Here is a 17113-nt window from a genome sequence, read left to right as displayed (position 1 = left end):
TGCATGTATCTTCATGTGTATATGTATGTCTATGTGCGGGCATGATTGGGTCTTTGTCTATATCCCTATGTGTGCTTATGTATATGTTTCTATGTGCGCGTGCATGGATATATGTGTTCAGGGGTCGTGTGTATATACATGAATATATATTTATGTATCTATGTCTATGTGCGCATGTATTGTCAGGAATAACACGATGTTACGGGACCACTGATTGGTCTTGTCGCTAATGAGACAAGATCGGGGATTGGCCACTAAAGGGCCTCCCCAACCAAACCCTTTTTTTTTTCAGCGGGTAATCTAAATTTCCCTTGCTGACCAAAAAATTCCTAGCTGAAGACAGTCGTGAAAAAAGATAGCAGGAAATGGCCTGGTAGTCGTATTCTTCGACAGGATTGACTAAAACCACTCCAAGTCTCCCAGAGCCTAAATGCAACGACTGTACATTAAATAATAAGACCAACTAATTTTGCAACAGACCTACCTATGACAGTCAACTTTTTCTTCAAGACCACGGTAAGTTCTGTTTCATTTTGTTACGTCTGACACTGGGCCTATTTTCAGGCTATGAGAGAGTTTTCTCACATAGCACTTTGCAAAATTAGTTGTTTTAATGATTCCTAGTACCTTCTAATTCAATAACAAAAAAATAGTACCTTCTAATTCAATAACAAAAAATATTATTAGCTGAGTACGATAATTCGTTTGTTGCCTTTGTTTAATTAATAGGCTGCTTCTTGGTTTAACTAACATTTTTAAAACAAAGAGGAATCATTAATTCGAAGTATATATATATATATATATATATATATATATATATATATATAAGTAAAAAAAAAAAACAAATTAAATTAATAGTAAGATAAGATATTTTCTTCTATTTTTATGTGTTTCTTCCATGTTATGATAAATTTCTTAGTTTCGGTGGTTGTAAAAAAAAATTTACTTTTGGTTTCGGTCTAGAAGGATTCCTCCTTTTCTAATTTAAACATTGTGTTCTACCACTATTTGTTCGTAAATTTGACATTATTATTTATCCGTAAAAAAAGGGGAGTTTTGTTTTTTGGTTTCGGTCTAGAAGGATTCTCCCTTTCCAAAATGTCTCCGTCTCGCAAGGAGCTTGAGGCCAGCCTGGCGGCTAAGAGAGTCAGGATAACTACTACGGTAGAGAGACTTACCCATGACGCTTCTCCTAGACTAATAGCCTGTAGTGTTTCTGACGTAAAAAGATGGCTGCTAGACTGTGAAAGTCTAGTCGACCAAATTATGACTAAATGTCTCGCTGAGGAACGAGCTGAGATATGTGACGAAGACCACGCGTTTACTGTCTCGGTTCGTGAAACGCTTCTGGAATTCGAAGCACCAACAATGAGAGGAGATGGGAAGAAAGGGAAATCCCCTATAATTAAGTTGGAGGTAGATTGTCCGACATTCGTGGATAACCCTCCAGGGAATAAATTCTCTTTTAGAACTTTTCTGAAGAGATTCGAATTTTATACATCGTCGTTGGACGATGATTCTGATAAGCTTCTGTTGTTTAAAACGAAGCTAGGCGGAAAAGCTTTCGAGATGGTGTCCGAACTTGATATCAAGCCGGAAAACTATCTGAAAGCTATAAATATTTTAAGGGAAAAATTCTACAACCCTGCCGATATAAAAAATAAAATTTTTGAAGAAATGCTTTCTTCCACAGATACTATAGGGGACCCTTCTCTTCTAAGGAACTATATTGATAGAGTCAAGGCCGACCTGGTCGAGCTGGACAACTCCTTCAAGGGAGATTTTTTTGTAGACGGCTCGGTTTCAGGCGAGCTTGTCGCTCACATTGTGTTAAAACGAATTCCTAACGGAATGTGTAAACAATTAATGTCCCGAGCCAGGACAAGGTACCCTTCCCTTAAAACAATAATGGAAGTTATCCCCGAAATTCTGGAGATTGACATGGCGACGCCAGCCTGGAAAGGGCGCGAAATTGGCCCGACAAAACCGTCCGCCATTTTGTCCAACAGGCGACAGGGAGAAAACGCAAATTCTTTAAAGAATTCCTTTCAATCTCGGAAGGAATTAAAACCTGAAAAACCCTCTCCCCCAAGCAACAATTATTATAGGTCGTGCAAGTTGTGCGATAAAACTGACCATAGCGCTAGGGACTGTACGACTTATAAGACCTTTGATGTTAGACTTGAGAGAGCGGGAGCATTAAATTTATGCACCAAATGTTTGGGCTCACATAAGGAAGCTAAATGTCCAGGCATAAAAGGTTTTCCTTATGCATGTGGTTCCTGTGGGTTAAGGTCCCATTTTTCAGCGATGTGCCCAAAGTCGCCCAAACCTTTCGTCGGGAAAACGATTCTGGCAGAACATGGCAGCTGCATATTTCCTGTGATAAGGGTCTCATTAAAGAGAGAACAACGTCCTGTGTCTTTTAACTGCCTCGTCGATACTGGCAGCCAAAAATCCTTTTTCTCTAATGCAATTTTGAGGAAATTATGCTCTCGGGAGAATCTAACCCCTAATTCTGTAGTTATGCCCATTAATACCTTTATTGGTACAAAAACCCTAGACCTCTACGAACTTGGGGTGTCAGTGAAAATAGGGGCGCAAAAGCCCTTTTTCCATGCTGGACTATTTACGGATAGTTTAAATTTAAAATTTAACGTGTCACAGTTTAATGAAGTGACAACCAATATAAAAGAGGCAGGATTTCGACTCTGTCATGGGTACGAGAGTATGAACGACACATTATTACATGGTCTTGTTGGGTTGGATATAATCCAACGTATGAAAAAATTCCAGCTCATAAGTTGTCTTAATGGTTCTGCTTGGGAAACCTCCAATGGAATTATCCCGTTTGGGAATGTGGGCTGTTTTGCGAAAGGTCAAGCCGATACTTTGGAAAATCCACTTGACATAACCCCCTTTGAAAATATTGTCCGCTCGTTGCCCAAGTGTTCAAACTATTTAATTGAGGGTGCCTTAAACCCTGTGTCTTCATTCCCTGACCCACTGGGCCCATTTTTCGAAGACTCCTCCGTTGAGCGCGGAGTGGCGAAATTCTTATCCCTAGATTCTATAGGGATAGATGAAAAATCAAATTTATCTTCGTATGATGAAGATAAAATTACTAAATTTAAGAAAACCGTAGTTTTAAGAGACGGTAAATATTACGTTGATTTACCGTGGGATGACGAGAAGTTGTCCCTGGTCGATTCCAACTACATTCCAGCCTTGAAAATCATGCAAAGGGTGGCCATCTCCTTGGAAAAAAGGGGTCTTTATGACAAGTATACTCAGGTCTTCCATGAGTACGAGGAACTTGGAGTTATAGAACAGATCTATGTTCCTCCGGGAGAATATAAAAATTACTGTTGGATCCCCCATCGTCCGGTCATAAAACAAGGAACTGGGGTTACCACCAAGATGCGACCTGTATTCAATTGCTCCTTCAAGAGACGAGGAGGTGTTTCCCTTAATGATGCGGCCTATGCTGGTGTCAACCTAACTGCCCAATTGTTGGACCTCTTGCTGGTCCTCCGGAAGAACAATTATGTACTTTTGGGGGACCTGAAAAAAGCCTTCCTCCAGGTCCGTCTGAGGACCAATAAGGATAAAAATAGATTTTGTTTTTTCTTGAAGGTGAATGAGAATTTGCGTGCTTATAGATACAATACAGTAATATTCGGCTTCAATGCAAGCCCATTCATTTTAAGTTGTATCATCAAGCTGCATACCGAGAGATACCCTGATGATGTTCCCTCCTCTGTGCTCCATAATAATTTTTATGTCGACAATCTGGTCGCTACCAATAGTGATTTCAATTCTCTTTGTTCAACCTACGAAACAGTACGAGAAAGATTAATGGATGCTGGATTTGAACTTCAGTCTTGCAATTCCAACCACAATCACTTACAAATTAAAATGATCGAGGATGGGACCCTGGTTTCTCCTCCTCCCCCCATTGAAAAGGTGTTAGGGTACCATTATTCTCCACAGAGAGATTCTGTGTGCTTGGCACCCGTAGCGATAGATTCTAAGGTCAACACCAAGCGAGGAATCTTGTCTCAGACTTCCAGAATCTTTGACCCATTATCGTTGTTCCTTCCTGTCACAGTCCAGGGCAGGATCTTAATCAGTCAACTGTGGAGGAACAATTTATCCTGGGACCAAGAAATCCCAGAAAATTTCACCGATGCTTGGCAGAATCTCGCTGGTGAGTTGAACGATTTGAGTGGGATTGAGTTTCCAAGGAATGCCTTGGTGAATGACGTTCCTACTGATTTCTTATGCTTTTGCGATTCTTCCAAACTTGCGTACGGATTTTCGCTGTATGCCAAGCAGGGGTCGCAGTGTCACCTTGTATTCGCAAAGGGAAAGGTGGCTCCTCTTAAGAAAAAAACCCTACCCATTCTGGAACTTATGGCAATTTATCTTGCTTTTAAGGTCGTCCCTAATGTGTTAAGGGCCTTGCAGCCTGTCGACGTCCGTAATTTGTTTGTAGTCTCTGATGCCCAGGTGGCATTGTCTTGGGTGTTGAACGGTAGGGGTACAAAGAAAAATCTCTTTGTGGAAAACCGAATTTTGGACATTAAGAGGATGTTGGAAGCTATCAAAAATGATTTTGGTATCTTACCTCAATTTAAATATGTCCCTTCTGCTGAAAACCCGGCAGATTTGTTAACCAGGGGTCTTTCCTCTGCTAAGTTCCGGCAATTTTTCGATTTGTGGGTTCATGGCCCTGATTGGGCAAATCGAAGTGCTGTTGATTGGCCAATAACTCCGTTACCGTGTCTGAATGACACTAATAAAAAGATTGTCTCTTGCTTTCTTTCCAATGAGGCTACTTCGGAAGAGAATATTCTTCCGTTTAATATTTCAAAATTCTCTTCCTTGACGAAGACAATCGGTGTGCTGGAGAAGGTTTTGCGGTTTGTCGATAAATTGAAACATAGACAAACCGATACTGTTAAAAGGGCAAAGTTTTTGCTTTTCTCTAGTATGCAGAGGAAAGAATTCCCCTGCGAATTAAATTACTTAAGGGAACCTGCTGGTAAAACTATACCGCCAAGAGTAAGTGCCCTTGGATTATTCTTGGATAATGAAGGATTGCTGTGCGCTACAGGTCGTATACAAAGTTCTGATATTCACCCATATCAAGTCAAACACCCCATCATCTTAGGTAAATATCATGATTTGACTCGACTAGTGGTTCAGGAGGCACACTGGAATTGCAGTCATCTCGGAGTTAGCTCAACCCTAACCAAGTTAAGACTAATGGGGTTTTGGATCCCTCAAGGGAGACAATCAGTGAAGGGCGTCCTCCGCCATTGCATAACATGCAAAAAAATAAATTCTCTGCCTTGTCAGACCCCTTCGGGTTCTCAACTACCAGCCCACCGGACAAATTTTGTTCGCCCATTCAACCAAGTTGGTGTTGACTTTTCAGGCCATTTTTGGATAAAGGGGAACAATGAGGATACCAAAATGTATCTCTTGTTGTTTACCTGTATGAGTCTCAGGGCTGTACATCTTGAACTGTTGCCTGACATGAGAACACGTTCTTTTCTACTGGCATTTGTCAGGTTTACTAACCTATTTGGTGTCCCTTCCTACGTTTATTCTGATAATGCCAAAACCTTCTTGGCTGCTGGTATCTCGTTGTCAGAAGTATTCATTTCTGATGAGTTCAAGGAACAATTCAGATCAACTTCAATTAGACATGTTACCATCCCTCTTTATTCCGCATGGCATGGAGGCACATGGGAGCGGATGATACAAACTGTGAAACGGTGTTTCCACAAATTAATTGGTAGAAGGAAGATCGAATATTTCAACTTCCTAACTATTGTTTCTGACGTAGAGAAGGCCATTAATGACAGACCCCTCACCTACGTTGACTCTGCGGAAAGGGGATTGGAAACTTTGACCCCTAATCATTTTCTGCAAACGGGCTATAGCCCACGCTTGATATTGGGAAACATGGAGGTCGATGATCTCTGTCCTGACACCCCGAGTAGGGTGCAATTGTTAAACTCTCTGCAGCCTTGAGAGATGAATTTGTTGAAAAATTCCGCAAAATTTGGTACAACGAATATCTTCTCTCCTTAAGGGAGGGAGATAGAGAGATGATCAGTCAAGTTACTGAAAGGATTTCAGTCGGTGACGTTGTTTTGATTAAAACACCCAACAAACCTAGACCTTTCTGGAGTCTTGGTAAGGTGCTCAACCTCATCTACGGAAACGATGGAAAGGCTCGTTCTGCTCGCATATTAAGGGATGGGTGTGAAAAAATCCACTCCCTAAAACATTTGTTCCCTTTGGAAATGAAGGATAATCCTGAATCCTCTTCGTCAGAGTTTGTGGAGGAGGGAGGTCCCTTCTTCTGCCCAACTTGTTCCATTGAGAATGATGGATCATCTCCAATGGTATGTTGCGATAAGTGCAACAAATGGTATCATTTTAACTGCGTCGGAGTTAATGAACAAGATACCACCGGAATTTGGTTTTGTCCAAATTGTTCGGAAAACATGTTATGTTAGGTTGGGTTAAGTTCCCCATTGTAGCAATTAAAGATGAATTGTCTACTGACTTATGTCATTATAGTTTTTTTCTTTCTAGTTGTTAATTATTGATACTGTTGATTTGGTTAAAACTGTTAGCTGAAACTTTACTCATTTCTGTGGTAGAAACACATAATACTTATCCTTAGGGATTAGCCTCATTTGTTCAATAGAAATCAAACATAAAACAATCTGTTTCATTTTAATAACTTAAAAAAAAAAAAAAAAAAGTAATCGATTACCGATTACTTTTATCTTGCCCCCTTGGGAGTGTGTCAGGAATAACACGATGTTACGGGACCACTGATTGGTCTTGTCGCTAATAAGACAAGATCGGGGATTGGCCACTAAAGGGCCTCCCCGACCAAATCTTTTTTTTTCAGCGGGTAATCTTAATTTCCCTTGCTGACCAAAAAATTCCTAGCTGAGGACAGTCGTGAAAAAAGACAGCAGGAAATGGCCTGGTAGTCGTATTCTTCGACAGGATTGACTAAAACCACTCCAAGTCTCCCAGAGCCTAAATACAACGACTGTACATTAATCTCATCAAGGGATTATGAACTACTCGGCCCATGCCAGCAAAATAAGACCAACTAATTTTGCAACAGACCTACCTATGACAGTCAACTTTTTCTTCAAGACCACGGTAAGTTCTGTTTCATTTTGTTACGTCTGACACTGGGCCTATTTTCAGGCTATGAGAGAGTTTTCTCACAGTATATATATGCGTGCATCTGGGTGTTAGTGTCTGTATATATATGTATATCTATGTGTATGCCTGGATGAACGTATGTATGCAGGTGTGGCTATATCTGGATTTATATGCATGTATGTGTTTGTATATGTACATATGTCTATATCCACAATGCACTTGACACTAAAAATAAAGTTAAGCATAAGTTATGCTTAGCATAACCACTGTCCAAAACACCATGTTAGGAGCCCACCCCTATATATATATATATATATATATATATATATATATATATATATATATATATGAACTTAATGGAACTACAAGAACCCCTGACTCATTACAACTTAACCACCACCCTAATAATATTTAACCTTTAAACCTTTATACCCCCTCTTTAAAAATTTTTTCTAGACACTATAACTTAATCTCTATCCAATAAGCAAAGCAAATCAATACAGACCGTTAAATATTAAACCAACAACATGCATTTTTAACATATCTTACAATGCGTCTACCTAACCTCGCATTGTTAACTACACCCGTGTATTTATTTATTTATTTATCCTAACTTTACTTTATTTACTTAGTATAAATATACACATGTCTATATATATATATATATATATATATATATATATATATATATGTCTGTATATTTATATTTTTATGAATATTTATATTTATGTAACTGTATTTATGTGTATATGGTACATGTGTGTATGTATGTATGTGTGTATGTATATGTACATCTACTTCTTACTGGGGATCTATATCTCCACACGTATATGTGTATATGTAGATATGTATATATATATGTATATATATATGTATATGTGTATAGGAGTGTGTGTATGTGTGTGTATTTCTGCTTATAGATTCATGTATGTCTGGATATACATTGTTTATATATATGTGTATGTGCGTATGTGTCTGTATGTGGATGTGTAGAAATGTACATATGTATGTATGCGTTAGCGTGCGTTGGCGTGCGTTAGCGTATGTATTAATCCTTAACTACCTAAAAACAACTCAACTGAAAATGAACAAGTCGACTTATGGCGATTCTAAATGGAACCTTTTACACATATGACACTTACACAAACCTTTTCTTGCTCTCTCTCTCTTCCTCTCTTTCTCTATCTCTCTCTCCCTCTCTCTCTCTCTCTCTCTCTCTCTCTCATCTACTTCATATACCTGGCTAAACAACCAAAAAGCAGTCAAAATTTTAAATATTAAAATTAAAACTCCCCTCTCTCCTCTCCTTACCCCCTTCCTTTTTTTACCATCCTCTCTCCCTCTCCTCCTCCCTATATCCATATATCTCCACCCACGCCTACCTGAATCTGCTACCCCAGAGACACACTACAATCTAATGTATTTTAACCTTCAAAACTTAAATATTGTCGATACCGGTCTCCCTCCCCCTTATTATCTCTCCCCCCTTTTTATTTCTCTAAAACACATCTTCCAAATACTAACAACAATTTCTGTAAGTTCTGACGAGGCTGTTGGATCGTAAACATGGTCCAACATCCGAAACATATGTAACCAAACAGATAAAACGGTAATAAAAAATTTAAAAAAACATATATATAAATATATATTAGTCTAACCCAATCTACATGAAAACTTCCAATGCTATGCAATACACAGTATTTTCCCCCTCTTCTTAAATTTCGCAAGTGATATTTTATACATATTTTACATAATTTAAAAGTTTGACTTATGTGCAGGTATCCTACATCAAAAATTTCAAGTGTTTAGACCCAACATTGGCAGAAGAGTTTGGTAGAGTCAGCAAAAGTCAACTCTTTCAACTTTGACCTCTTGGAAACCAAATTTTCGCCCCAAGACTGATTTAAAAGTTTGCTGCATGTCTGAATGCCCTTTATGTAAAATTTCAGATGTTTAGACTCCAAATTGGCTGAATAGTTTGCTAGAGACCGCAAAGGTAAAATCTTTTAAACTTTGGCCCCTTGGTAGCCAAATTTTCGGCAAAACCCCGATTAAAAAGCTTGCACTGTGTCTGAATACACTTTATGCAAAATTTCATATGTTTAGACAAAAAATTGGCTGAGATGTAAATTTTTTTTACCTTTAACCCCAATTTGACCCCCTTAACATTTATTGTTTTGGGCTCAAATCAAGTTAAAAGTTTGGTCCATGTCTAAGATATCTACATTAAAAATTTCAAGTGTTTAGACCAAATATTAGCGGAGGAGTTTGGTAATTTTCAAAGGTCAAATCTTTTAACTTTGACTCCTTACCAGTCAAATTTCTGACCGAAAACCGATTTAAAAGATTTTCCCAAATCTCAATACCCCTTAAGTCAAATCTTGAGTCTGTAAACTGAAAATTGACAAAGTAATTTGGTTAAGAAATATACACACACAGACAGACACACAAAGACATTTTCACTTTTATAGATACACTAGCATGTCTTTTATAGATATACTAGCATTTCTTTTATAGATATACTAGCATTTCAGCCCGGCGTTGCCCGGGTTTTTGGAGTTGTATGTTGAGCAAATAAATAAATAAATAAATAAATAAAAAAGCTGTCAATTTTTTTTAATTTGACCCCTATTATGACTCCTTATAATTTATTGTTTTGGGCTCAAATCAAATTATTAAGTTAGATCCATGTCCAAGGAACCTATATCTAAAATTTCAAGTGTTTAGACCCAAAATTGGCGGAGGAGTTTGGTAGAGTTCACAAACGTCAAATCGTTGAACTTTGACCGCTTAACAGACAAATTTCTGGCCGAAAACTGATTACAAAGATTTTCCCAAATCTCAGTACCTAGTATATCATATTTCGAGTCTGTAGACTGAAAATTGACTGAGTTAGTCTGTAGGAAAATGTAAACAGACACACACAAAGACACACACAGACAGGTTCAGTTTTATATATATATATATATAGATGGATGTAGATAGATTGTCATAACATACTTTTTTATTGGAAAAGATTTATTATAAATTCCGCCTTCTTAATATCAGTACCATATTTTAACCATCTAACAGATTAATTTAATTAATTTCACACCAACAACAGGAAATGAATCGCCATGCTTTATAAACATTCCATGCAAGTTCGTTATTATTCCCATGTGAGCCGTTTTCATATTTCGATAACATTGTATCGTTTGCCCCCAAATTCTTAATGGAAAAATAAAAATGAGATTTGATTGCTTACTAAATACATCTCTACATATACATGGAAAGAATATTTTAAACTTTTTGTGAGCCTCCATTTTTTTATAAAGTTAGCCTAAAATGATCACCTCATTCTTGATCACATAACTTCGGATATAACGTTACAATATAACTAGCAAACCGCCTGGCGTTACCGGGTCGTAAAGTACGCATAAATATTATATCTTAATTCATACAGAAACTGATACAGCATGCGAGTATTATGTTTTTCTAAACAGTTCACTTCCTGTTAGTAAAAAAAAAAAAATACTTGAGCTGTAGGAACTGCCAACCGAATGTGGAAAAAGAAAGCATGTATCTATGACGAACTATGGAAAAGCAGAAGCGACTTAATGATTTTTTAAAACCTTTGTTTGTCTTCTTAAAACTGCAATTAATAATTAATCTTTGTTATAATTTTGTTATGTTTTAAGATTTAACAGTTTAATGATTAATAATATTATAAAAATTTGTATATTAAATATGAAATACGGTTTTACTGAATGTTCATTTGGTTAACTGCCGGCTTCTACATTTTTGTTCAGTAAAAAGAGACAAAAATATGAGGGGGCCTACAAAATGCTTAATATTTGTGCAATAATATTTTCAAATCGGTTTTAATCTGGCGATAAAATACTTGACAAGAGCCATGTTTCTATTAAAACTTAATATTTAAGAAAAAATTTAAACATAATTAATTAAAAATCTATGTTGTAACGGAACATTTGGAAATAATGGAATTTTAATCGTTTTAATCTTTTAAAAATTAATTGTTAGGAAGTTTCTTTTTCTTGGCAATTCAACTGATTATAGTATATATTAATTAGAAAAAACGTCATCAACGCTCTGGTCCCCATCTGGCATCAATTGTGATGGATGGCTCTCGTCTAAGGGAAGCTCCATGTTTTGATAAGCTTTTTGGTTTGACCTTTACTCCTGACCTGAAATGGAACACGTACATCAAGTCAGTATCCAAGGTCGCTGGAAAAATAGTAAGATCCTTCTATCGCTCCAGAAGATATCTCACTGCTGATACAATTCTCTATCTATATAAAAGCCAAGTACGTCCAAAGATGGAGTACTACTGCCACATCTGGGCAGGAGCTGCTAAAAACAGCCTATATTGCCTTGACAGAGTACAAAATAGGCTTCGTGGCTTAGTGGGGGATGCCCTTTTTTCTTCCTTGAAACCTCTCTCCCACAGAAGAGACGTTGCGAGCCTGTCTTTGTTTTATCGTTACTTCCATGGCAAATGCTTATCTGAGCTCCAATCTCTGCCCCCCTCGCCAATCTTTCACGATAAACATCCGTCTAGTTGAAACCACTGTCAAAAATTTTCATCCACTCTTTATCTGTGCCAAAACCAAAACGTAAATTCCATGAACAAAGCTTCTTTCTCAGAAGTGCACGCCTGTGGAACTTTGTTCCGTTTACCTGTTTCCCACCTGACTACGACCTGGATGTCCTCAAGTCCAACATAAACAAATTCCTGATGAACTGCCCCCTTAAGTAAGACACTTTATCAAATTTCCAATACTAAAGTACTGTATACGCAATAACCCTTATCCCCAAGTGACTTCCGGGCTTTGATAAGTGGTGACTACCTTGTAAAAAACAACGCTATTTAAAAAAAAAACATAATAATATTAAATTTATATCATTGTTTTAATTATTGCAAGTTCAATGTAAGTTTTTGTTCAATACGTGTATTTAAATAAAAAAAATGTTTTACTTATTTGAACTCTTATGTTTCATAATAAATAGAAATTTCGATAGATTTAAATATATTTTGTTCAAATTTGAAAAAGAATAAATGGTGGGGAGGCAGGCACTATAAATAATTCCCCTCGTATATTTTACGGAAACTGCATTATGTAAGTTCATTCTAAAATGGATAAGTATCGAAAATTCCACGAAAACCTGATTATTAGTTGACGTTTGCTAGATTTATTAAACACGGGTATGTTTTCACGTTCGGAATGCGTATTATATGGAAACGTCATTTTAAAGCGCCTATTATGTAAACACGATTTTCGTCTCACTATTTCATTATTTTCGTACGATGGAAACATTTTTTTTAAATTATTACTAGTTTATTTTATTATTATTCTTTTAAATGGTACAAAAGTTATACTGATAATATTAATTTATAATAAAGTTACATCGTTTTACATATGGGGGATTCTGTGGTGACTTTTGGAGGTGCCTATTGAGCTAAGATTGAAACTAAAACTTAGACAGTGAGTCAAGTGTGAAAGCCATTAGGCCAGCTTGACACGTATGAAAGTGTTTTTAAACTTATTAACATAAGGGATATGTCACGTGAACGATTCGTGCATGTGCATTTATGAAACAGTAAACAGATAGAAATCTGATGATCCCCCCGTACAACTTTTGCAATTTGACCCATTTCATACGAAGGCGAATAATGATCTTGTAGAAGTAAAGGATATTTTCATGTGAAAGTAACTTTCTAGCGCGGTAGAGAGAGCCAACCTTCCCCGTAGCGGCCCTGGCAGTGCTCTCAATGTATCTGTTCCAACTCATGTTCCCTTTGAGCGTTAAACCGAGGCGTTTTAAAGAAGTACTTTCAGGTAATGCATCTTTAGCCATAGCTATTGATGGTTGAGAAGGTTTCTTGTAATTATTGAAGGAGACAAGCTTAGTCTTGGCAGCATTGAATACGACCATCCATTTTCCCCCCATTTTACTACATGGGGCGTCTCTGATAAGATCTCTGATGGCTTCCCAGTCAGTCTTTTTATAATATCTCGTTGTTTTGACCACTGGCTCTTCAGTTTTGGCTCTAGAGTTTAGGGAGATTTCAACCATTATCACTGCATGATCAGCGTTCCCAAGTGGGCTGTCGGCTTTCGTTATACAATCATCAGGAACTGTGGTCAAAAACAGATCTAAAAGTGATGCGTTTTGTTCTTCCTGGTCAGGGAAACGGGTTGGAAAAGTAACAATTTGTGATAGGGAGTGAGATATAGAGAAGCTATGAGTTGTGCTGCCCGCTGCAATGTAAGTAGAGAATCCAAGTCAGTTTTTGTGATGAACATTTAAGTCACCAAATACATGTACTTGGGCGCTAGTCTCGAGGGAGAGTGTTGTGTCTATGCTGTCAGGACTTTGTTTATTATGGTGCCGTCTTGGGTCGAGGGAGAGCGGTAGAGAAAGTAAAAGTAGCTAACGTTGTGTTGCATAATTAGTCTAAAGCACATAAAGGCTGGATCATCCGTTTCTAGGGCTGTTTCTCTAGTCAAGGGAAGGGTATTACGAATGTAAACTCCAAGTCCGTGCATGTGTCTGTCAGAGTCCTTCCGGCAGAGTTGGAGATATCCAGGCATGTTAAAGTAGTTAGAGGAGATGGAGGAGTGTAGGTTAGTCTCACTTAGTGCTAAGATATCCGGGGTATTTATTAGGAGAAATGCTTCAACATCAGCTAAATTAGTTCTAAGCCCACGGATATTTGTGAATACAAACCTCAAGGGAGGAGGCAAGTTGGATTTGTTTGACCCTAAGTCTGGTTTAAGCTTATTTTTAGATTGTACTGTCATCATATTTTTTAACGAGTTTCAGTTAGGTAAGGGGCAGCTGAACAGGAGGTTATGCAGAGTATCACACATGCATCACAAGTAGACTATCAGCTGACCCTCCATCAACTAGGACTGTGGCCTCAGGAAAGCCCACCGGGGATGAGTGCAGGGTCCCTTTCCATGCGCGACATGGCACTACAAACATCCCGATATTATACAACTGTTGATGGAGCAGCCGCTCTAAGCGCTACCAAAGAGTTAGGGCACCTGTACTACCAGTCGGAAACAGCAGCCAGTAACTGTCAATCCGGTACCCTCAACCCATCAGAGGAAGGTCAATCCAATCTAATTGCTCAGGCATATATGGTACTCAAGTACTCTCAAGTGCCCAGTTTTAGGGGTGGGGTGTGTCGGGAGTGGGGAGACGGTGTTCATTGCCCTAGTCAAGAAACAAGATCTACCACTGGGTGATTCTGTCGAATTACTGTGATAGTGTCTCTGCGCCTGTCTAATAGGCAAAGAAGGAGTATGGAAGCCGGGCGATAGACAGAACCTATCTACTCCTTAAGCAATTTAGGTTTGCAAACCGGTAATTTGTTTGAGTCACCAGCTCTAGGGAGGTTGTCATCCAAGACTGAAGAGGCCCCCCTCCCCTTTGGTTTAGTTTCAGAGTTTTCCTTCTCCTAGACGGATGATCTGGAAAGATCTACTGGGTCCGTCAGCACTGAGAGGGTTTGCTCCGCGCCTGGGTTCTAATCCAGGTATTTCTGTGACCCCGCATGGTTAGTTAATGTTACTGGGTTAGTTTGTAGAGGTTATATATCTGCTGAATAGTTACACTCCTCAAAGTGAATTAGGGACATTGCTATTTCATTGTTACTGGATAAAGGGGGTGAGTAGAGTCATGCAGTGTAAGCAACTATGATTGTAAGAAGGCTTGTTAGGAAGGAGATAATGTGGTTTGAGGCTTTCCCTTTATATATATATATTTAATTTATTCATATGATGGGGCATTATCAAAACTCTCCTGTGGTGTGCTTCCTTTCAAATACAAAAACCGGATTCAACAGGCTCCATTTCACACCTGACTCAGTTCAGACACCTGTAAAACAGAAACCACGATTAGTTCAGAGCTATAATTTGCCACATAACTCATAGATATATCAATCAATGCACATGCAAAATTTCAGCTAGATCAGACAACTGGAAGTGGGTCAGGAGCATTACTTATTGTACGCCTCTCGTGTTCAGAGTTTTTTTTTGTTCCCGCCATTAAAAAAATAACATACTATTTACTCAGTACCCGCATATCTTTTTTGCTCAATTTATACAATAAACAACAAGCATTAAAAAAACAAACAAAAAAACTTAAAATACTAAGGAAGATTCGACATCTGTCTGTCTAAAGTCAAAATTATACTACACCTGTTGGATTGAGGTACGCTGCCTGGGTAATACCTAGGAGGTTCACCCTCCCAGGCCTTACCACTGGGCTTTTCGGTGGAGTAAGTTCATTGCTTACTGCCTGAGGCGCCCCTACCGGGGAATGCCGACGGTTACTCAGGCAATTTTTACAATTGTAGGAGGGCCTCTTTTTTAGGGGAGCCTGCTGGATCCCCACTTTCCGGCCTTGTGCCACATTTTGCCGAGGTGGGCGGCAAATAAATAACTACCCCATTCTTCGTCCAAAATATTGCAACAGGATCTGATAAAATGTTAGTATTAGAAATTTGATAAAAATGTCTTACTTAAGGGGGCGGTTCATCAGGAACCTGTTTATGTTGTACTTGAAGATATCCGAGTTGTAATCAGGTGGGAAACAGGCAAACAACAGAGAGTTCCACAGGCGTGCACTTCTAAGAAAGAAGCTTTGTTCATAGAATCTACATTTTGATTTAGGCACAGATAAAGAGTGGGGAAAATTACTGACAGTGGTTTCAGCTAGACGGGTGTTTTTCGTGAAAGATTGGCGAGAGGGGACGAGTGATTGGAGCTCAGACGAACACTTCCCATGGAAATAACGATAAAACAATGCCAGACTCGCAAAGTCCCTTCTGTGTGAGAAAGGTTGCTGGGAAGAGAAAAGGGCATCCCCCACTAGGCTACGAAGTCTATTTTGTACTCTGTCAAGGCAGTATAGGCTGTTTTTAGCAGTTCATACCCAGATATGGCAGCAATACTCCATCCTTGGACGTACTTGGCTTTTATATAGATAGAGAATTGCATCAGCAGGGAGATATTTACTGGAGCGGTAGAAGGATCCCACCATTACTTCTATTAATTGAATTTTTTACGCTCGATTTAGGTTACTATATACGGATTAATGTATCATCTTATAATGTTATAATGCTCATTTCTGGGACATTACCTCATACTTTAGGAAAAGGAATGAAAGTGTTGAATATGTTCGTCCGTCGTGGCATTGTATTACATATAATGAAAAATGCGAATTAAAAATACAAATTACTTGTACTTATTAATCTTTGTTTTAACATGCATATTGTATTCTAGTGTTCAAGATTGTCTCTTTTGTTTACAGACTTATTAAATTTCATTAGTTATTATGAAGTGCTCGTAATATATTATTGTGTTATAACTTTTCACAGGAAATGAATATAACTATATAACATTGGGTTATATTTAGACATCAATATGGGCGCCAGCTTCTAATAATGATCTGATAATCAGATTTCCAAATGATTTGTTCTATTAATGTGTTATTACTTGTAAAAGCTTAAAATACTGTAGAATAAACGTTAACGAGCCGGATAAATTGACAGTAAAATGCTGATAAATATATTCAGAATCTGAAATCTACATAACACCCAGTTGAAACAACAACAGACCCTAAAAGCAGTATCTTCTCTTATTCTTCGTCAGAAACATCGTTCATGAAACGTGAAGAGTAAATAATGAAATAGAAAGACACCTCCGTAACACTCTTTTGATCCTTATTTTGATCCTTTAGTTCTTATATTTAAGCGATGTTTATGACAAAAGATGGATAATTCGTGTATTATGGGTCAATTGCTGTTTAAGGATATGGGCATTTTCAATTTTCTCATAGTATTCCTCATCATTTAACTACCAATCTATTTATCTCACTAATCCGTATTACTAAG

The 17113-nt window shown here is 38.0% G+C and overlaps 2 protein-coding genes across 4 annotated transcripts in view; both read left to right on the top strand.

Annotated features, from left to right (window-relative positions):
- LOC145259315 (CD151 antigen-like) overlaps positions 1–17113 on the top strand; it is a 175074-nt gene that overhangs the window by 71671 nt on the left and 86290 nt on the right. The gene's annotated exons all lie outside the window — the stretch shown is intronic.
- LOC145259264 (uncharacterized) lies at positions 1099–6045 on the top strand. Its single transcript, XM_080117099.1, has one exon. It carries the CDS (start codon positions 1099–1101, stop codon positions 6043–6045), a length of 4947 nt encoding a protein of 1648 aa, XP_079973225.1.

This window comes from Euprymna scolopes, chromosome 34 (genome assembly GCF_053919585.1).
Source record: "Euprymna scolopes isolate OS-2025 chromosome 34, ASM5391958v1, whole genome shotgun sequence".
NCBI classification, from domain to species: domain Eukaryota; kingdom Metazoa; phylum Mollusca; class Cephalopoda; order Sepiida; family Sepiolidae; genus Euprymna; species Euprymna scolopes.
The sequence above is the reverse complement of the archived record's forward strand: the minus strand, read 5'-3'. Positions and strand labels throughout refer to the sequence as shown.